The 24,060-nt window shown below is 33.2% G+C and overlaps 2 protein-coding genes across 4 annotated transcripts; both read right to left on the bottom strand.

Annotated features, from left to right (window-relative positions):
* Positions 1-1,373: 1,373 nt before the first annotated feature.
* LOC144840727 (UPF0764 protein C16orf89 homolog) lies at positions 1,374-12,843 on the bottom strand. 3 transcript variants are annotated; one of them, XM_078696709.1, is made up of 9 exons: positions 12,735-12,843; positions 10,382-10,592; positions 7,923-8,081; positions 6,006-6,162; positions 4,803-4,917; positions 4,323-4,470; positions 3,701-3,820; positions 3,449-3,493; positions 1,374-2,437 (listed from the first exon to the last, which is right to left on the bottom strand). In XM_078696709.1, exons 2-9 carry the CDS (start codon positions 10,575-10,577, stop codon positions 2,328-2,330), a joined length of 1,050 nt encoding a protein of 349 aa, XP_078552835.1. In that variant the 5' UTR covers positions 10,578-10,592; positions 12,735-12,843; the 3' UTR covers positions 1,374-2,327. The 3 variants fall into 3 exon arrangements, with proteins under 3 accessions (XP_078552835.1, XP_078552837.1, XP_078552836.1); XM_078696711.1 differs by lacking the exon at positions 12,735-12,843 and adding an exon at positions 11,048-11,066; XM_078696710.1 differs by lacking the exon at positions 12,735-12,843 and adding an exon at positions 10,709-10,766.
* A 2,399-nt stretch (positions 12,844-15,242) lies between these two features.
* On the bottom strand, positions 15,243-23,263 carry LOC144840726 (epsin-2-like). The gene is made up of 5 exons (XM_078696708.1): positions 23,144-23,263; positions 21,485-22,091; positions 18,744-18,934; positions 17,462-18,380; positions 15,243-17,168 (listed from the first exon to the last, which is right to left on the bottom strand). The coding sequence occupies exons 2-4, from the start codon at positions 22,026-22,028 to the stop codon at positions 17,472-17,474; spliced, it is 1,644 nt and encodes a 547-aa protein (XP_078552834.1). The 5' UTR covers positions 22,029-22,091; positions 23,144-23,263; the 3' UTR covers positions 15,243-17,168; positions 17,462-17,471.
* Between the last annotated feature and the right edge of the window lie 797 nt (positions 23,264-24,060).

Here is a 24,060-nt window from a genome sequence, read left to right as displayed (position 1 = left end):
GCGATTATTCAAAAAACGTTTCTTGCACGTTGGTTGGCTGTGTGTGTGCGGCGGCGGATCGGAATAGCGTATTTAAAACGCAAATTTGATAAACAAAAAATAATCATTGAAACAACGTAAGTATTAAGAACTATTGTGAATAACAAAGATGATGACAAGGCTAAGGAGGGCAGAAACTAGTGATCCTGCCCTGACTGGCCCTAACTAGGCCTTAGTTAGGCCTAGCATGAGTTGAGAAGTGTATTAATTAAGAGGTAGCTGGGCCAACTAAGCCTAGCTAACTAAGACAGCTCTTTGCTTAGCTTAAATGCTAGTTCTGCGGCTAGACATATTTCTATTTCATTCAATTTTGGTAGTCATGTGATTGTATAAAATTCGTATTCTAGGTCGTCTTTTTAAGGGATAATATTTCAGCTTGGACTAGCTGGCTCTATGATATTTGTTAGTAGGCCTAATGGGAACTCTGGGTAGAATCCTCTGGGTAGGCCCAATAAAGTTGCTTCTTTGTGTCGTCATAGGATCGCGCGTAGTATACTAGAAAGAAGATTAGGAGAAAGGTAAGCTAAAAAAGCATGAGTAAACTGATATTGATATTTTTACATATTTATATATAAAATGAAATGAGGATGAATATGTGCTTTTCAGATTATGATTGTATCAAGATAAATTATTGTTTAAACACAAAATAATGAATTCAATTAAACGCAAAAATTATGTAAACGCCTCGTAAATCTGAATTGAGAATAAGATGCTTTTCTTGGATTATGATATGCCATCTTGATAATTCGTGGGTGCGATTTATGTACGGTTCTTTGACTGTTTCACCCTGACAGGTTTTATTCAACAACTGAAATAACGCGACGTGTCGTTTTGTCAATAGTGAAGCTTCGTTAATAAGTATATTTATTGTTAAAAAACGTGTTGTAATAGTTATCAAGAGACTGATTAACCAGTTATTGAGTTAGTCAATTTAATCATGAAAAATTAGTATACTGCGCAGGCATGGCAACGTCAAAAACATTTTCTATCTTTTTCTCATGATTCTTTTTTTGGAGTTTTGTTATTTCACTTCTTCCCGAGTGACCATCATTCTACATACGTAATTTTCAATGACTTGAAACGCGGATGTTTACCTACTAAAAGCATGAACCAATAAGTGTCATTAAATTTTTATGGTTTCGTAAGAAAACTGAACAAATATATTATTGGAAGTGTTGATGTTTATTTTACTAGACGTTTTCCGTTTAGTGTTTTATTTTAATCGTCGCATAATAAATCAGATACAATAGGCCTACACAATAAGCAACATTTTCGATTCATTGACCGAACGATTGAATGAACGAGAGACTAGAATAATGATGGTACGGTCGATGTTCATTGCTACAGATTTATTTGCAACAGGCTAGTCGTACAATTACAATGGAAAAGACACAAGTTTACAAAAATAACACTATGAGTTTAAAGAAAGGAAGGAGTTAGGAAAGTATTAATCATAAAAATATATCACTGTATGAACAAATTTATTGTTACAAATAGCTCTTAGCACCTGACATACTACTTTATTTAACATTACTACAGCACTGAAATATATATTTCGGGATAAACAAGATAGTAAGTACTGTGCTTTGTCTCTGAGTGAATTATCTTAAATTTTCAGAATCATTTCTTGTCAAAGTATTAGACTGCCTCATAACCCGTTTCTTGTCAAGTACTGGACGAAAGTTGTTTCCATAAACTTAGTAGTGAAATGTCATAGTTCTTAGTTGATATACAGTAAGAAACTTTAGTACAGTTATTAGAATTGGAACACTCTTTTAGGATTGAACTATGTTGTTAAAAACTAAAAAAGAAGACAACATTTTAGAATATACCAGGTAGAACCAAGTCTGACACTTTTAGAAGGATTGAACCATGTTGTTTAAAACTTTCTTCAAATAAAAGAAGACAACATTTTAGAATATACCAGGTAGAACCAAGTCCGACACTTTTAGAAGGATTGAACCATGTTGTTTAAAACTTTCTTCAAATAAAGAAGACAACACTTTAGAATATACCAGGTAGAACCAAGTCTGACACTTTTAGAAGGATTGAACCATGTTGTTTAAAACTTTCTTCAAATAAAAGAAGACAACATTTTAGAATATACCAGGTAGAACCAAGTCTGGTACGTTTTAAGAAGAAGTGAAGCGCGTTCGCAGAGCACTGAAGCCGGACAACATATTCTTTGCGAAGAATTGGGACGTCGTTCTTATAGAAGAACTAAGCAACATATTAAGAATTGGAACTTGCTTTTAGAATCTAGCAAGAAGAGGTTGACCATGTTAAAGCTAATTCCATTCAATGCAAGTTTTCATAGTTGCAACTGTTTCACGCAAGTAGCCTCCAAGTGATATAACTGCAACTGCAGTACAGTGTCCAAAACAACCATATCCACCGTCTATTAAAACATGAAATAAATGCAATTAGTAAGACTTGTCAATTGTATTTACGTATAATGACTGACATACGTTAATTATTAGTTTCTAGAATGTGTTCATCTTCAAATTAATTATGTTATGCAGAAGGGCGTAATCAAGTGTTTTAGTTACGTCAACCTTAATAATAAATGTACGTCAATTTACTAATGTTTATCATGTGATTATACCATTATATTAAAAGCCATTATTTATATGTTCTTTATTGGATGAAACATTCTACTGTACTTGTATATTTACTATTTTAAAGTAAGGTCATGTAAACTACAGTTACATCGATGCTTTAGGCCTGATAGAAAGAAAGTGCAGTTAAAGTTTATTCAATTATGCTAAGCTCCAAATAGGATCGAATGGCACTTAGATTCAACGCTATCATAATTGTAGCCAATCCCTAGAAGGAATCAATAATTTAATGGTAAAGAGGTATTCTTGAAATAAAATTAAATAATACTGTATGACATTTATTGGCGGCAAAGACATTTATGACGAGACGAATAAGGTCATCGAGGTCATTAGATTAGCATTAGAAACGTGATGATATTTATGTCACATTGCGTGTCAAATAATGTTCCCAGGCTTATACGTTGATGTCTTAATGACGAGCCATTAGCTGATTAGAATGCGATCGTTGACTTTAATGGTTTGCTCTGTTGAGCACCGTGCCTCGTGGTGTAGATACGCACAGCAAAATCAATAGATAAACGCCATGATATCGTCGGCAATAAGTAGGCTACTTGGAATCTGCAATGCATTAGCGTTAACGCCTAATATTGTAGTCAGCTAATTATTGATTACGAATGAAAAATTATTTCGTGCGATTATGAGGGTTTTCTGACGTCACCGATGTATTCACTTTCATCTACCAAATACACGCTTTCTCTATCGCTTATTTAATTTTAATTTTGTAGGCCTACTCCTCATTTATAAAAAAAAAAGATTATTTGAAGTACAATAATGATAGTAGTTAGGCCTACCTGCTAATTTTACGTCCATTCGTTTTCTTCGATAACCAGAATTTTCTAAAGAAATAAAACGATTTGTGAATTATTTTTGTTTTAGTGAACACTTTAATAGAAATTGTTATCGACAATTACTGTCTACGTCATAACACGTCATCATCTGAATATCAATTGGTTTATGCGATGTGCTCTCACACAGTTCAATGAGGTGGTACAGTTTTGAATTAATTATGTCTTCCCACTTGTTTTCGCAATATTTAAACTTACCAGATAATTTTGGATTAATGACTGAGAAACACCCACTATCTAATTGCCAACTTAGGATATAATTCAGCCAATCAGAACGTAGAAATTCCTTATAACCTAATAAGCCGCCACAAAATGCAACTGAAAATGAAATTAATATAGGCGTTATCGACGAGTTTTAAATTAAAATGTATACTGTAATACTAATTCTGGTTTGTGAAAGAAATTCAGCTTTTCGTATATTTCAAAAACATGCCTATGAAAATAAACTTTTTTAGAATCTTAATATAGGCTTCTAAAAAAATCAAACTTTAAGCTAACGTGTAGCGTGTTACAATACATGATTGCGCAATAAAAAGAATGTTAAGAAGTAAATACTTTGTATTAATGTTAATTCAGAAAACAAAAATACTAGATGAATGCCAATGTTTACTAATGGTATGATAATAAAGGTTAAATTATGAAATTAATGAGAGAAAAAAACAGAAATAATGAAAAAAGGTAGAAAATGTTTAGAAATTATGTAATGAAACATTGAATGAATAAAGGTGGTGGTGAACCACAAAAGATATAAAATAAAATACATGATTGCGCATTGTCGTATTATAGGAAAACCAGAGCTGAAAGAAGTGGATTTACGTACTTTGTTCCATAAATAGATCATGGTCGATTCTACCATTTAACTCCGTTTTAGAAAGATCACTGGCTTGCTGAAATATATTGGAACACAGACCCTTGATGACATAATCATTTTGTTGATGACGTAAACGATCATAGCTAAAACACCGAAGCTAAAATTGTGTGAAAGAAAAAAGAGTCATTTCAGGTTTAAAGGCAATAATAATAATTGTTCATTTCAAGTAGTTGTCATTTTGGTAACGACAGTGAGAGTGGGAGAAACTATCAAGAATCAGAACGTTGGAAAGAAGGCTGAACGTTTTGCAGGTTATACAAAATTCAAAAACTTTTTTTCGTTATGATTTATATTTAGTGAAAATTATTAAAATATTTTTCATTACATTTATGTAATTTATTCCATTGATGTTTTTTTATTTGGAGAAGAGTTGCTAAATTTGTTCTGTAATAAGTTATATGAAATCACGTAATGATTTATTTTACTTACGCGGTCTATTAGTATAAAGTAGAGAAGTTGGTGTGTGACCTCATAACCCTTATATCCATCCGCCTCCATTATATCTAAGCATTCACTTGCAATTGTACATTTCTTTTTTGATGGTCTAAAGAGAACAATAATTCTTAACATATTGATAAATTATATTTTATATGTAAAAAGTACAACTTAGTGTGTCCCATGAGCTTAATTTCTTATCAGACAGATATCGTGATACCCTAATTACTTTATTGAAAGCTTTCAAGAATCATTAAAGTTTTTGTAAACAACAGAATTTATCACTATCATTTCACAATTATTGTTGAATGTATGTGAATGGTACCGCTAATGTTCCATTTATTATAACAACGGACTTTGGTATTAATTATGCGTCCAATTTACTAATGTAAATGTGTTCTTCTTATGCACTGACTTAATTTGATGCCAAATGTAATCGTGTATATAAAAAAGAGCTGTTCATGATCCGTTTCAAACGCTCGCGTGCGCAGTTGATTGACAGACAATAGTAGACGAAACGTGATGAATCTTATAGTTGCGCGCGCATGTGGATTAACTTTAAAAATGGTACATCTACAATATACACGGTTGGTGTTAAAATTCGTCTGCTTAAAATGTTACATAGAAACACATTTACTTTTTTCAATAACCGAATGAAAATATCTCTTTTGATCTCTTCAATATGCCGCATATGAAAATATATCTTGAAGATTTATAAAAGAATTCTTTTTCGCAATAAAAACTGTACTGAACATTCTGCTTATCCCTCAAAATGCTACCGGATGAAAACGTTACTTAACAGCTTATCTACAAGAGCTATATCCTACAAACCTTTATCGGATAAAAAATCTACTTAACATGTTAGTATATATCGGCATTTCTTGCAAAAATCAATCTCAAAGAACTATTTCAAAGATTAAATATACCGCGGATGTCTCATGACGTCGAGATATCTTACAAAATAAAAAGTGCAATTTACGTCGACCCATTAATAGGTATAGGCCTAAAAGGTCTTGCATTGCGTAATTAGTTCAAGTTATAAGTATACTGTATTAGATTGCATTGGTTTTGTCAACAGAAGTATGCATTGGTGAAATTATCATGTTTTTGTAAAAGAAAATAAGTCAAGGAAGGATACTGCTTTTGCTCTGAGTTGGGTTCAGTTCCGTTTGGGGTTTCTTAAGTTGGCTGACTTACCCAGTACCGAGTAGTTCTGTCAAGCACCTATCGCTAGCCGCTTCTGTTATCTTCTCTACCTGATTGTTACCAAATGAAAACGGCGTATTTAATAACACATGATCTTCTTTCCAACTACTTACGGCCCAGAATTCTTTTTTAAGAAGTTCTGAAAAATCTAAAGCATAGTAAAGAAGCATGTAGTTAGATTGCCAATGTTCTATCTGTTCGTATGTTTAAGTAACCTTTTTTAAAGAAGTTCTGAAAAATCTAAAACATAAGTGAGGAAGCATGTTTGATTGACACTGTTCTCTATTTCCGTATGTTTCATAGTAACCTTTTTTTAAGAAGTTCTGAAAAATCTAAATCATAGTAAAGAAGCATGTATTTTGATTGAAAATGTTCTCTTTTTTTCATATGTTTCATAGTAACCCTTTTAAAAGAAGTTCTGACAAATCTAAAGCATAAGTAAAGAAGAATGTAGTTTGATTGACAATGTTCTCTATTTTCGTATGTTTCTTAGTAACCTTTTTTTAGGAAGTTCTGAAAAATCTAAAGCAATAGTAAAGAAGCATGTATTTCATTGACAATGTTCTCTATTTTCGTATGTTCCATTTTAACCTTTTAAAAAAAAGTTATGGAAAATCTAAAGCATAGTAAAGAAGAATGTAGTTTGATTGACAATGTTCCCTATTTGCGTATGTACAGTTTCATGGTAACCTTTTTTAAGAAGTTCTGGAAAATCTAAAGCATTATTAAAGAAGCATGTAGTTCGATTGACAATGGTCTCTATTTTCGCCTGTTTCATGATCATTAGTAACCATGTGACTTTGTTTCGTACGCCTTCATCTTTAAAACCCAGAAAACATTATTAATCAAAACCGCAAAAGAGACATCAGTTAGAACTAATGTGTGTGATTTAATAGAAGATTAAGCAAATAGATGACTCCATGGGGAATGTGATGCATATTATTGATCTATAAGGAGCCTGATGATAAATGTTTAAGAAAATCATTACTGTAATTAATTATGAATATCTGCGTGGGTAATTTTCAATAATAATACAGATTATTATTATAAGTGTGTTATTATAACTTAATATGTTTACATATATACGTAATTCATACGGTATTAATCAAAATTGATTCGTTAATATCACTCTTCTTAGTTGTTGATGTCCATGTATAATGAGCTAATCACAAAATCTTTAGGCGAAAACAAAAACCTCAACAACCTCTTGACCCCTAACGCATCCATCCAGATCCAGATCAATTTTTATATACGAAATGCCATCGTATTCAATGTAGGTATTACTAATCAACGTTAACCAGATGTAAGAAATCATGATACCTTTTAATTATAAGGCTGTGTCGTCTACGTATTGGTTTTATCGATTTGGTTGTGGAGTTTACGGTACACCATTATGGATCAGTGACGCGAGTGTTAAGAATACGCGATTAGTAATCTGAATTCTTCGTCGCGTTAATCGGTGCGTAACAGAATTGGCGCCGATGTCTATGCACCGTAATGTTATTTATATGGCTAGTCACTGTATGTAGTTTTATGTTTCAAATCATTACTAAATTTACAACCTCATTTTCTCCAGTATGGGTAGGTGGTATTACAACCGGATGTTCTCCAGTATGGATAGGTGGGATTCGATACTTTCAGCGTCGTCACCGATACTTTTCCTGCTCTTATTTTTCATCTTGAACATCATCGTCATCTTGATCACATATAATACGATTATCAATATCAGTGCTTGACCGGTTTAACTTCTTATTGTTGAAACACAGATTACATTTTATGATATGATATTATACATTCTTAATGGGGTAGGCCTACAACAACAACCTCACCAGTCCCTAAATTATCACGTTATGGTTATAGGTTGCTAGATGTAAATAAAAGACGGATAAAGACATAAATAACACTTACTATTGTAGTACACGGGCAGTGTTCTGTATACATAAGGTTTAGCGAGAGTTACTATCTCATCAATGAAAGTGGACATTGCAGCTAGCCTGGCTTGTAAACTACCTTTTCCCGATTCAGTAGGTAGATATGGAGTTGGCACAAATGCGGCTTTGATTTCAGCTAAAATAGAAAGATATATAATATTAATTATATTAAAAATTACGTATAGTTATGTTCGTTGAGTAGAACTGCATTATTATAATGAACCAATTATGAATGTATAATTATGTAATCTCAAACAGCACTCATTTTTGGAACATAGTTCATCAACGAATTTTCCATTTTCAAACATCTGTTCCATTGTATATTTTAGGTTATAATTTATTGTTATGGCATTTTGAGTTGACTGTCTAAATCTGAGGATAATGGAAGGTATAATATCAAGTGATCAATCTAGTCCTGTACTTATTATTACAGGTAAGCATTAATTATTGCAGTGTAATTATCAATTAATTCAAGATATCAGACCAAACATAGAAAGAGTCAATGCCACAATGCCTGAGTTTACTAAGCCTGTGTTAGGCATGTTTGTTAGCGGCTCAGATAACAATATGATTGGGGTACTGATCTTACAGATGATATTCCCTATAATAAGTTTGGCGAGATATATTTATAGTTTTTATTAATTTCCTTCCGAATCAGCAGCACATGAGTTAACAAACATCTAGAAAGTTAAGCCAACTGGTAATTTTAAAAACCTACAAGAGAGATATCGCGGTTGGGGCGACTTTTTCTTATTCTTACAGATTTCTTCATCTTATCGAGGAAATTAAAATTAATTAATAAATTGTCAATATCACCGGATGGTTTAGAATAATTGTTTTGTGCGTGGTATATATACTGTATATGGCTTATGAATGTAAAAGAACTTCTATGTGAAATTGTCTTATGAGCACTCACGCTTAACGCGTTAGTTTTTGCGATGATTAATGCGTTTTTTTCTGCGACATTAGGATTTGTTTCTCTTGTGGGTTAAAAAAATAGAATAATTAACCCAATATATCCGTACTTTAAGGAAAAATATACCGCACTCACCGCGTGACTATTATCACGATAGAAAGCCACGGAATTAAACAGCAAATTAATAATAACGCTATACGTTACACGTAAGTGAGAAATAATGTACAACTTCAGAAACATTTGAGTACAGTTGGCTAATGCAACAGCTACGTTTTCAGAGAAAACAGTATACGACTTCGGAACTCCATCGATATTTGCTGTGAATGTACGCCTTAAGATATATTCATCGATGTGCACTATGATCGTTAATTCAATCAATTTCTTGTTAGCAACTCCATGGATTCACAAATTAATGAAAATAGCCATTGTATGCAGTTACTGCATGTATTCCCATTTGATTCTACAGAAATCTACAGTTACGAACAGGCCTACTACGTAGTTTTATTCACAATTAGAGACCAATTTTATAGTCAGAACCAATACAACATAGCTCACAAAAATGGTATATCTATGACTAAACGTTCCAAAGACTTATAAAACGCTGGTAAAAAGAGTGGTATTTGGCAGAATTTAGAATCCAATCCTGGAGAAATAAGTTACTCAACTTACAGTATTTTTCCATGATCCAACTTACACAATAACACCACGGAGGTAGACATTATTATTCGTTCTGCCTCAATGGTATATCTTAATATGGACTTCATAATATTATTCAAAAATCAAGTAAAATATTTGTATCTCGTAAAAAAATTAAAAAATGGTTTTGTTATCCATGGACTATGGTTATACTGACATCATAAGGAACTAACAGCCATTTTATTTTACTGATCAATACCATGGTATTTCTGCATGTTGTGAAACAAAACAACGTAGATAATTAAGAAGATATGTTTTGTTTAATATTCGAAGCACGTTTCAATTGCAAATTGAATTTTCAACTATACACAACGGTAGTAAAATAAGCTATTAGTCTGGTTAAAGAATGTTTCTGAAGTCATGGTTTAACCCCTATTTGAGTGGTTTCTTTATTATGTATGTTAAATTTTACTAAAGACTATACAATGAGTCTGGGCTTTCGACAAAATATAATTAAATAAGCCTACGACGCTAATTTAGTGGAGTTGTGGCTTGGTGGCTATGATGCTTGGCTACCAATCTTAAAATCTCAATTAAAACTCCACTCCCAAAGACTTTTATGTAGAGCATCTTGTATATTATGTTTGTCTTGTGAACGGGATTGCCACCCTTAAGAAAGATAATGAATGAATTCGCTTATGGTTATCCTTGGCAATTTGCCGAAATATAGGCCTATATATAAAAAATACTGAAATTATGTGCAGTTAGAATAAAACTATAACGGTCTTTTGGTCATAATTTTGCAGTATATTTTCTACACCCATGGAAAGACAACCAAACCCCCAAAAGTTGTTTAGTTTAAAAAATAAGTAGTAAGTACAAACCTTGTGTCATTCGTAAACCTGAGATAACATCTAAATTCAATGAATCGTATTCTTTTCCTAAAAAGACCAGTGAGTTTTGTAGCGACGTCAAAATTGTCTCAAGTAGTTTTTCATTCTGGACACAGTGTTGATTTAAGTCAGATGAAGATGAATGTATCAACAATAAGATGGTAAATGTAACCGTAAAGTATCCCATGTTTCAGAAAGATAACTAATATCAAAAGAAAAAAAAAATCATCATAACAACACAATACAATGAAATACAAACATAATAAAAAGATCCACTTATTTAGTCCTATTGTTTCCTTGTAAATAGAAATCGACTACCTATAGTTATCTTGCAACAACGAAAAATGTGATTAAATTGAAACTGGAGAATACTAGAGTATAAAATGTTAAATATCACGACAAACAAATTTGATATATCGGTTGTAAATTATTGTGCGCATGCGTATTATTGAAGTTTACATTTGTCTTCAGTTCTGCCTTGCGGCTTTGAAATCTTTATACTCATTTTGGTTGCGTTTACTTCAGTGTTATTATAACTGCATCGGTACTTAAATGGCAATATAAGCTTAGTAAATGGTAAAATGACATCGTAAAATGTGCAGGTTATTTAGAGCAATTAGCAGGCCTATATCATGCTAGGTTTGTTACAAGAATCACTTTGGGTAGAGTAGAATTCAATTTAAGTTAAATATTAGCTCTATGAAGCGAAGATTTCTTTGTTTGCTGATACTATGTAAACCATAACCTTGTATCTTTAGAGAATCGCATTAAATGCGTCGATATAGTGAGTCTAGTATCTCACCTGTGACATGCAAATTTGAACATATTTGACATTGTGATTGGTAGGCTATATTTAGCTGACATAAAATTATGGAGTTTCATTTGAATTGTTTTTTCCTGAAAATTCAGCAGAACTGAAACAAGGTCATAACATGGCTGCAGTCGTGTGCTCAAATTTGAGTTAGTGTTTACCGACCGACCAACCGACCGACATAGTGAGCTTTAGAGTCGCGTTTGCACGCGACTAGAAATGTCGTTTTCTCCTTGATTGTATTAGAAAAGAAACTATTTAAAAAAACTATTTTCACCGATATTTCAGTATAATGAAAGACCGTCCGACCATGGAGGTATATATATACCTCCATGGTCCGACTAACATTATCTTGTCAGCTTATGGCCGTATTGTTGGCAGTGATTCATCTATATATTACTTTGCATAATTACTCATTTAAGGCATATTGTACTGCAGGCATGTTGTACTGTTTCACCAATACATTACCACTACTGTAATGACTTGTTTAAGATATTATTGGTCAACTGTTTCACAATCACTCAATATTTGTAACTTTTTCATCATTATCTCTCTTAATTGGTATTATTTACTGTTTCTCCAATCTTTCTTCATATTCACCCATTTTAGGACATATTCACTCATAATATCAATCATTAATATCATATTCGTTTCCATTGAAATCACTTATAACGCGTATCGGATAGAATAATCATCAGTACACTGGAACAGATTCGGTTTATAAAATAAAAAATCGAAGTTATTGCAAATATTAATTGCGGCTTTACGATTTATGCAGCAACGGATTACCGTCACTTAGCGGATTGCCGCCTTATTATTAATTAAATAGGTGTAATGCTACTTTCGTAACCAAACAATTATCATCTTGCCGGAGATTCAATTGCATTTGGTCTTTTAACTGAGCAATAATCATTGGCCGGCTGGTGAATGTGAATTCTACGGTCTACCTCCAATCGGTAAATCTCTATCATTCCGTATTCTTAATCTTGTCTTTCCCATTAAAGTAGATAATAGACAAGTGGGTTATTTAAAATATATGCTAAGACTACCTAAAAAAACCCCTATAATAATAATAATTAAAAAAAACAAAACAAGATGACCAAACCAGCCAAAGAAACCGAATTTCATGGGTAAGCATATAAATATGGAAATATTAGGGGGCCCAAGTAAAGAGAAAATATTTAATAATACTGTATGGCCTTTTGTTCACTTATTGAGAAAGGAATGATGAAAATCGTTGCAAACCGATCACACCACGGCGGTACCAAATAGTGACATATCCCGAGATATCGAGATATGGCCGCAATTTTTACTAAAAATCAAAATACAAAACTCGTACAGTACAAGAGAGTATTGTTCATGCACCGGCAGCAGCGAAACTCTAAACATTTTTTCCAAGTGGTGTTAACAGTACCGAAGTTCCTGGAAAGGACTAAACTAGACTATGTAAAGTAATTAGTTTTCAGTTAATGTTTACCCGTTGCTTAAAATGATTAAAGAATGTTACTGTAAAATGATAAATTCATAACTTACGTTGCTGGTTAAAGTGTTGAAAGTGTTGCGTCTAGTTTTCTTTATTCAACTTCAGTGTATAGGCCTATACTGTAGTAGTTTGCTAATGCCGGCTTTGTAGAATCTGTGATTTAATTTTTGAAGATCCCAAACAGAACCATCAACAGATTTTGATTCTTAGTAGTATTAAATACCGTTGTTTGTGATTTCAGTTATATCGACTGAAAATGTGATAAAAGCGTCATCAAATTGATTAGCAGGCAGACGATCCGTCGATGACTACACTGTCAACTATCACGTCGATGAAATTCAATTTCTTGATAATTTATTGACACAACTCAATAGTAATTATTTGCTTAATAAGTCAAATCGTGATTTCGTTTCCTAGAGTGGTTTTAGCCACTTGTTTTGACGGCTCTGACATCTTTACAGATGACATCTTACTTTTTTTTCTCAAACCAATTCATGGAGATAACATCCTCAACAATCAAGCGTAGAGGCTAATAATATCATTTACGCACGTAAACCGTAAACTCGACAGTATCTTATTTGCGTGTATCACTCCACAGGTTGTATTTGTAGTACTGCATTGTCTTCTTGTGAACACAGTGCGATGAGTGGTGCTATGATATTAATACGTAGCTTACACATTAAAACATTGGTCCTCGGGGTAGCATTATCGTTTGATAGTAATTACGTATTAATAACACGATGTTTCATTGACAAACACCTCAAAATGTATCGTATACATGTATCTTTACGATGCTGACTTCCCATGGTAAATAGGCCTATCTTTTCATATCACACAAGGTGAAGTTTGAGCACCGAAATGGTGATGGTATATATTATAATTGAATTGAAAAAAAACCGCGGTCAAGTGAGGACGAATAATACAATCGAGCTGAAGAAGAGGGGGCTATTATACCAGCTTTAACTTTGCTTGAGTTTTTAAGAAAATAACTTATTTGGTTTTGATTTGATCCAATAGATTACTATTACGTGTAATATTACTTACAACAATGTATAATAATATTTCATAATTAATAATAGGGCCTATTGATTTTACTCGCGCTAGGCCTTTATGAATCTGTCTATTGTTCCGGATGAAATACGAGTAGGCCTACGTAGGCCCTAGGCCTAGTATGTTTTAATTCTTAAAAATGCAAGACTATACTAAATCGTCTAAATTGTCTAATTAAATTAATGACCGTGACTTCGTGATATAAATTTTCCCCATAAAAAGTCTAAATTAACTATCTAATGATAAAATATAATATAATATCGTTTTATCCTTTACCTCTGAATTAAACTTAAATTCGGATACAGTATACATTGCACTGAATTGCAATTGTCAAGAGCAAGGAATTGGTACGGTTGTTAAGCGTGACGCAACGAAAGGACGTACGCGAAACGCAAGCGGGTTGACCAATAAGAAGTCACTGTTCGAATAATCCATCGCTTGTGATTGGTCAAATCACTTACGCTGCGTTACGTCGCTAGTGGGAACCAAGCTTTATCATCGTCGCTTTCGATTTCCCACGACATGATCTCTGGGACTAAATATTAAATATGCATGCCAACGACCGTACACAAACAATGTCGAAACAGTGCACTGCTAACCAAAACAAAAAGTCTAACATTAATGACATTATATTACCAGTGATATTTATTAAACAAAATGAGCAAACATGTTACAGGTCAGGCTAATATTATATTTGAATATATATACGCACGATTAACTTGGTTCAAACAAGAGCAAATTAAGCGCGTTTGAGTTGAGCGCAGTTTATATTACACTCAGCAAAAACGAACTCATTGCTCTTTGTGAACCAAACTTTTACAAAGCAATGAAAGTGAAAATTAGCTACAATACTTATTAAAGAATAAGATTGGTCTCTGAACAAGCCTACTGACAAAGGTCTAACGCTTAGATAAACAAGTAAGAAAGTTACGGTAAACTTAAACCCTTGTTGAATCAACTTTCCTCCGTATACGATTTTGTTTCTTAAGCCGTGGTAGATTTCCGTATGATATCGGCTCACCATTGAATTATCCCCTACCAAATGTCAATATTATTTGCGTTCACACGGGTGGTCCTTAATTGAAGGGATCGTCATCCAAAGCTATTGCATTCACACGTATGTTGGAAACAACGTATATATCAGTGATATCTTCACGAAAGGGGATAACGAAAGCTACAGTAGGATGTTGGAATCACTTATTACTGTAAGATAAAAAACTTATATAGCTATTTTAAATATTTTAATATAATTGTAAAATAATCCACCGCACTAACAGTTTACAAAACCTTTACCAATGATTATTATACCATTTTCTACATTATATAAACAATACAAAGTGTATTACAATTTTAATTAACGGAACATATCGAAATAATTTGCCCACGATACATGAACACAACTACATTTAGGAAAACACTAATATATCATAATAAAAGTACACTTATCATTTGATATCAAAATGCACATAATAATGTAATTTAATTTGGTGTTAAAATGTGTATTTTAAAAGGGTTACTTGAGGGGCAATAGTGCAACCAGTCCTCCCCATCTTCAGGCACATGCTTATACACTTTAGTACATTTTGTTATTGTTTAAAAACATATCTTTCATACCAAATGTAATATCTCCTTTGTGCAGGTCATGTTAAACAGGAAATATCTAATACATCAATACCATATTTTTGGGCGCACATGTACTGTGCGCGAAACAAAAATCGTAATCGATTTAGTGGACTGCGGCTAATTGGAACATGTATATGATGTATAATTTAGGTCCTCGGTCGTCGCAAATGAAAAGCTTCCTAATAGTCGGTCCTAGATTCAATTGGTATAACAATACAATAGATTTAATTACAAACAAAATATGAATTTTTAAACAAAATCCTTACTGAGCTTTTGAAGCTTAAAATTAAATTATTTTACCACCTTTAAATATATAATATTTCAAAGTACAGTACATTATTTTAATAGAAGAGCTAGTAATCAATCGATCAAATCATATAATTTCATAAACTGGTACACAAACAAATCTCATACCAACATTTACGATATTTTGAAAGAAAATCTTGCAATTAAATGTAACTACCATGTTAAAATAGCTTTAAATTCTGAGCACATTTAGATAAATATATTTCTTCATAGACATTTGAGGAGAATACTTTTAATTATAATAAACTAAAATTAAAATGTTTCTTATTAAATAACACAGATATAATAACCACAGGTAATTAGGATGGCTTATTAATTACAGTTGATTGATGTAAAACAGTGGTATTTTATTTTGAATAAATTTGAATATTATACAAGAAAACAATACAAATGTTTAACTTAAGTACACCTAAACTTCCTTAAAGAGTTTGTGGTCTTAAGAATGGATCTTAAATTAAACTTAAATCATTTTCATTAACGGTTGCATACTGAAATTGATTATGAATACAATCCAGCCAATTAAGTAGATCATGAGGCCGGTTGAGTCTTAGCTTGAGTGAAAATGTATAAGATTCGAACCAACTTCAGTCAAAAACCAGAATGCCATCGGCTGTGCCAACTTGTTAAAGTTAGTCTAAATTCGAAGGAGACTTGAAATTTCTCAAATCTAAATGTATTACTATTGTACGTCCAGAACAATTTACTTGAGCACAAATTAACAAAATTATAAAAATTAATCAAATGTATTTGTTTACATTTTACCTCATTTAAAATCTCTTTAATAAAGTTATCGGAATACAGTGTGCTAGCTCAGATATTTATTCCTGCATTAATTAGTTATAAAAGGTTGTTATGTTTTATTGTGTTAAATTACTTTCTATTGAAACTATGCAAGACCAACAAGGCTGTGAAAACCATTTTAGTTTGGTTCCGACTTTGACACAACACAAGAACATAAGCCCACCACAAGTAATTTGACCAATCACGATGCGATGGGTCATCCAACTGTCGCTTGTGATTGGTTAACTAACTAGTATTGTGTCTACATTGCTGCATTGCATCCAAATGGGATCAAATATTTAGTGGATTCATTTATTTGGTAAAGTAATTTAAATGGTACATACAACAGAATCTTTCATTGTACTATTATTCTAGTTTTCTAGTTGCTATGCGACTGTTGTTATCCCAACCTTACCACAATAATTACTGCAGCATCTGCAGTTGCTGTACAATGAAAATGACATGTAATGAATTTGTAGTTGTTATGAAGTAATATTAATACTGTCATGTGATTATTATGAAGTGCGCCCTCTAATTCTCATATATACACCTCTACATCAATCCCTGATTTCTCATTTCCAGTCAATACTAATATAATATACAACTTCTAATTTAAGTATTTTGTTACTGGTTGTACATACTTATCAATTATTGACAATGGTGCTATTTTTACCACCACTAATGATGCCCAGATATGTGACTTAATATGCAAAGACATGAAAAATCTGAAAGATATAATACAATATATACACACATTAAAAATTATAATTCATTGATAATATTTATCTAATATAATACAATAACAATTGACCAGGCTGCTTGTTAGCAAGCAGTCAGTTGAAAATGAAGAATTCTAAAAATAGAGTCTCGAGTACAAAATAAGAAGTGAAATTCAAAGAATACTATGTAAAACAAAGCATTATACCAACAGGGGTTCAAGTAGGATATTGATGGGTGGAGTAATCACTTTGTCCATGACATTTCTCTCGGTGTTTAAGAAAATTAAAAGTACACTCACCTACACACTGTTAAAGCAAAAATGGATTAGTTGCTTGGTTCTGTGGTGGCATCTGCATTGAATTTTGAGCCATCGGTAATAACGGAGGTGGTAAGCCTGCTCCGGCACCCAACATCACAGGTTGTTGTCCCATACCAAAGCTACCAGGAACTGGTCCTCCAACCACAGGTTGAGCTCTCATCTGGTTTAGAGTCGGTCTTGGAGCTTGTTGTTGTTGGAAAGGGTTACTGACAGGTGCAGCTGCAGCTGAAGGAGCGGTACTAAAGACAAACGGGTTGATTGGTTGGGACAGGCTCGACTGATCGGTTTTATTAGTGACTATTAACGAGTCTAAATTCACCAGACTTGAGTTCTCTCCGAGGAAGTCCTCTGGTTTTTTCTGAGGCTTTGCTTTCTGTTGGTTCATCATCTGAGGCTGTTGTGGAATGGCATCATTTAAAAGATGCATATCGAAGGCACCGACAGGTTGTGGGTTTGAAGTAGTGTTTGATCGTAAGAGATCAAAATCCAGATCCGGATCACTCTGAGTTGGCGCATTACTGAATCCCCAATCTGGCTGGTTATTTGTAGCAGGAGCGGGTACTGGTGTGCCCAAATCCCAGGGATCATTCTTGACTGGTACTGATACTGGTACTGGTTCAGCTGTCCAGGGGTCAATGTTTTGGGTATTTGGTTTAGCTGGTAATGGTGCTGGTGCAGCTACTGGTGGTGCTCCCCAGGGATCTGGCATTGGTGGTTTTGATGGTGCTGGTGCTCCCCATGGGTCTGCTGGTGGTTGTTGGTTAACAGGGGCAGCAGTTGAGGCCCATGGGTCAGTCAATGCTGTTGCAGTTCCACTGGATGGTATTCCCCAAGGATCTGCCTTTGCTGGAACCGGTGTTGGTTCAGCTAGGTTCAGAAGTGTTGGTTGTGGTTTGTTCTAAGAGGGACAAAAAAGAACATACTACATGTTACAAGCCAACATACTGGGATCATGTTTTATCCCAAGTCTGTATACTGCACTTCTGAAATGACACTCATTTCAGAAGAAGAACCACCATTAAAAACAGTTTCAGTTTTAATTATGTTTCCTGTAATGACAGGAATAGCATAATATTTTTAAGTATTTATAAATTACAGTAGAATATTATTACACAGTATGTGTCTTAACAGTTCAATGACAAACTAAAAATGTGAGAAAAACTTGTCTCAGAATTAAAATCAAATACAACTAATTTAAAGACTAAAAAAATACATGTAAGCAATACAGTAAAATGTAAAACATACAGTAAGAATAACTTACTTCCATGCTTTCATTCAAAGCTATCTGGAGCCTAATATCATCACTTCGGGTCTGTTTTGACTGTTGTTCGGCCTCCTCTCGTGACATAGCAAGGGCTAGCTGTAACTGTAAGTCCTCTTCTCCTGCAGTGGTTGGACGGGCTTGCTCAATCTCTGAATTGGCCGGCCTAGAATGATCATTATGGTCTCCTCCTGTAAAAACCAGAAAAAGGTCAGATTACCCACTGGGAGCTTACTTAACTCTGGGTAAATTGTTTGCCCAAATGTTGGTATAATCTGTTTGCCACAAATAAATTTCATAAAACATTTCATAGTCTATCAGATCAAAAAAATGTGTCTGGAGTTGCATATAGCTCGCTTGAGGTTTAGGTTAGGGTGTACCTCTTGCATCAATATCAACAGGTGCAAGTAAGCCTAATCAGCTCTTATAGTACAGTATTGATAAATGATGATTTCATAAAAATACAGATCTTTGAAATATGCACATTACTGTAAACTAAAGTGTCATTGTGACCTGGTTTTAGCCCTCTGGTATCTCAGCACCTCTCTCTATCTAATTTGAATCAATTACTAAATCTGTGCATACTTTATTTTGTTCTCATAATTCATCTACCAATATATCTACAGCCCTTCCTTGTTATGGAACTTCATCAAAGGTATAAATGATTGTGCTAATGATGACTTTTTAGAAATATTATAATTATTTAATGATAATTCATTCAAACAGTGTTAACGGCACGTTATTACCTGGTCAATGGAAGAATCTTAATTCTCTGGGGGAATCTTAAGCGACATGATATGGAATCTATGTATTTACTTAGACGCTAATTGCATTTGTAAATTGGCTTGGTGATGCATCTATGGCATAAAATAGCACGTGCAAAATTGTATTATTTTACATATGACATAGCATTGCTATATTTGTATACTCAAAGTATCTCAAAATTAATTCTGGTAAAAAACACCATATGAAAATACCTGTTTTTTTAAAAACCTCCATGCTATAAGGCTACTTAAAAAATCTTATTAAATCTTAAAATATTCATTTGTAGGCCTAATAAAGTGAACATATTTTCTTTTAAAACTGTATTTATTTGTAACAGCAGTTCTTAAATTCTGTGAAATATAAAGGTGCTGGGCTATATGACAGATCAGAACAAAACAACATTCTGGAACAACACCCCACAGACTTCTACAAGTCAACACTTGAGACAATGAAGAATCAACATAATGATGATACAGTGAATTGAAAAACTGCAATAGTAAGGTCAGTAATTACATGCATGGCTGCACAAAAGGATCAATATCGAGAATAGTAAATTAGCCTTTGATAATATCATAACCATCTTCTCGTTCCTGTGTGTTAATCAAATAGAATTGTTAAGACATACTGTAGAGTTTTAAAAAAGAAGAATGCTATATATGATATACTGTTACTCTCATTTGGGTTATCATCATTTAAATGCATTTGAAATACTGACTAACAATTTGGACTTTGAGTTTTTTAAACATTTATTCTTAGAAATCATGAAGATAATGAATTTTAAATGGATTTGGCAAATAAATTTAAACCAAAACTCTACTACCAGCATTTTAGAGTGCACCAACTGTAGTAAATTGATATATTAAATCAAAAATAGGCTTGATATGTTTTTTAATTGGAATGGCCAGAAACAAACATTAGGGTAGTAAGACAGTGGATAGTAACATTATTTTAGAATGTCATTATCACTATCAGTACTATGCTGTACACTATACTATTTTGAGTAACTAAAGTGTCTTTATTAATTAGTATACCTGGAAGTGAACCCCCTGGAAGGTTCTGTGTGCAAATATGGACACAGATCTGTTTTAAAGCAAATAAGAGATAAAAATAGCGAACCTGACAGGCAGGTTAGGAAACTAACAGTTTGTATACACCTGTATCTGGACATAGTACCTGACTGAGGCTTGTAAGGAAGCTATACAACCCAGGCATCAATGCGACGTTAACAGGCTGAGTTTATACTAGGCTAACGACATTTAACAACAGAGAATTTCCAATAAGCTTACTGTAATAATCACATTCAGAGATGGCAATTGGTTGGACACTGTTGGACATTTCATACTCTGAACATTAATTTAGATTGTTACTGTCAAACCTGGTCATAAATAACATTTAATGAGGATGTCATGGGAATATTGCATTACAACATGCAGGAAGCCTTCAGTAACAAAGCTCATGATCTTCTGTGTAGAGAATATCATTCATAAACATAACTGATATTACACTAAATAAAGCAGTCTACTTGGTAACATTTAGAATAATACAAAATACTTTAACTTTAAAAGTGAGTACTGTGCTGTCTATGATGATGACGTGTGTATTACTGTACTGTACTGTACACCATTAAAAAGTCACCTAAATTAGGACCCAACAACATTTCTCCTTACTAGGGGTGTTCTGAATAGGGATTGGCAATAGTGTTAAAACAATGACACTTTAGTTTACAGTAATGTGCACATTTCAAAGATCTGTATTTTTATGAAATCATCATTTATCAATACTGTACTATAATTGAGTATGCTATCAGAGCTGATTAGGCTTACTTGCACCTGTTGATAGTGATGCAAGAGGTACACCCTAACCTAAACCTCAAGCGAGCTATATGCAACTCCTTTAATAGGGATGTCCTCTGAATAGTGGTGTCCAAACTGTAACTGTATTAAATATTTATTTCCTAGACAACTTAATAAACTAACCTCCGTTTGAAGTTGGTGATGAGCTTGAACTTGATTCAGTCCCCGTCATATTTGGCTTTGTGTCGCTACCAATTCCTTGTGATGATTGCGCAAATCTCTCTTTTGCCTTCAGAGCACGCGTTCTTTCAGATTTTAACCGCTCGTCATCCTTCAGTAGCGATACTAGATTCTTTGATTTCTCTCGTACATTCACTCCTTGATCTTTTCCATCTCGATCCAAAAACTGAAAATCTTTTAATGTGTTGATTGCGAAGATGTTCTCCTTGCACTGTTGTGCGACCCGCTCCGACCCTGTCTTAATTATATATTCTAGCACCACTAAAGATTTATAAACGTGTCGCCAGTTTTTACCGTGGTCACTCAACCGTTTCCATAATAAGGTCATTATTTCTGTGAAGGCCACAACATTGTAAGTCAAATCCGCAATCTCGGACATGACAGAACTTGATGGGCCCCATGGATCATTCGACGTGGCTTCTCGAACTTTGACCTGAGCAGGTGAATAGTTTTTAGCCACATTTTTCAATGATCTCATAGTTGCCATGATGACAGGATTTTCTTGTTTGGGAATGCCTTTATAAAAGTAGATATCTTGCGTTTTTCAAACCTGTAAGTAGATGTAGGCTAAATAAAGTTAGTGTGTTAAGTACAATAAGTGAGCCAAGAATGATGAGAAACTAGGAAGGAAATTGTACAGTTGGTATTGCAGTTGAGATATGAAACAGCAATTTTCAAATCCTGTTCCTTTCCTTAGAAAACCCCTTTAGCCTTTTGAACATTAAATTGTACCAGTGTTTTAATTTTATTTATGAATTACTCCTTGAGGCATCCTTATAGCATAGCAAAATACTTTTGAGGGAAATCTTTTTGACACTCTAAAATAAATCATTTTTCTTCACGGCATAGTAATTAAATCTTAACATTCTTTCTTTTAGTGCAATAGTTATACAGTATAGTACATTTCGAGCAAAACAAATGTGCCTTGTTTAGGATATGAAATTGTGATTCACTCTTGTATTGGGCCTTGCCCGTGTGGGCACGGTGGACTGTGTCCATTCATTGTAGTCAGTACCTGTTATATATATATATATGACTCATGAGTGTGTTTATACAATACGTATAAAAAAAAACCATCAAATGTTCGGATCTAGTAACATCTATTTAAATTGACGTATTTATGAATAAAATTAAGATATTGATTAAATCATGGAGGTATAAAAATAGATATCAAATTCATGAATTATTAATTTGTCATGAAATTCTTATATATATTTAGCCTACACTGACAGAGTGTATTTTTCTATTTACGATTGAAAATGTCAACATAAGCACATTAGTTTAATAATTTATCTGTCCTTTATCATAAATAAATATATTTCAAATTATTATCATTTAGCTACATAAGCCACTCAAAACTTCAAAAATAGGTAGCCTCCTCTCGTGTCAATCCTAGGCCTGGTTTTGTAATCGCCTTTCCATGCAAGGTTCTGAATTTCATCATACGACGCCTCCCTCGTCGATTAGCTCCCGCGACATTTTTGTAGACACTAGCTCGGTCAGCATTGGACCTAAACTTGCCTTTTACGGCTACATTTATTTATAATAATACTTCAGAATAGCATGTGTGAATATTTTATTATGAAGGATCATTTTAAATACCTTAGAATTCTCGTTAGTCGTGCGGATACACCGGCATTGAGCCGCCACTTCAGCCCTTAAAAACCGGAACTTTGTTACGTTTCCTGTATTTATGATCCCACTATGCTCTCGTGCTTAAACAATAGAAAACGACCTTATATACCGCCCTCTAGTTACTATTGTTGAAATAGCAAAATTTATTTCTGGATTTATAAAATTATGTAAAAAGCTATACCACAAAAACAATTATTTTATTATAAATCTATTATAAAATATTGTTAGTAATATTGAATCTGAAACATTGTGTCATTTATTTTAAGTTATTTGTTATATTGTTTTTTGTATTATTTATAGAATTGAATTACTGCCAAATGTATAAAAATTATGATGAAAATCAATTCTGATGTGACGATAGTAAATAAAATAAACTTTACAGAACTTTATGTACTGAACATATTTTATTTTATAGAATCACTGATGAAATTACAACAATTTTACTAATGAAATTACCACAATTTTACTGTATGACATTTTATACTCATAAGCAATTTTGGTCACAAGTTATTTAGGTACTTTTGACACCAAACCAATACAATCAAGTACTGTAATACCATGATTACAATTACTGTTGTGATAGTGTCCGCAACAAACCCAATTTTAGAAAGTGACAGCTGATTTCATTATGCTGTGCACTCTTTTCTGTGTAGTCTTTGGTTCAGGTTGCGGTGACCATTAGGAATACTATAACAATAAAATGATTCACATCAAAGTAATTTCACATTACATATTAGAGCTACAACTACAGTAAAAATATTTTGGATAGGTTGTTCCACAAAGGAATAAAAATATAAAAGCATCAACAAACATTTATGAAAAGGATAAAGATACAAAAATATAATATTGCTTATCACATGTTTCTACTGCTAAACACAAACACT

The sequence above is a fragment of the Antedon bifida genome, chromosome 4 (assembly GCF_963402885.1).
Source record: "Antedon bifida chromosome 4, ecAntBifi1.1, whole genome shotgun sequence".
Classification (NCBI taxonomy): Eukaryota; Metazoa; Echinodermata; class Crinoidea; order Comatulida; family Antedonidae; genus Antedon; species Antedon bifida.
Note: the sequence above shows the minus strand (reverse complement) of the source record. Positions and strands in the feature narration are given on the sequence as shown.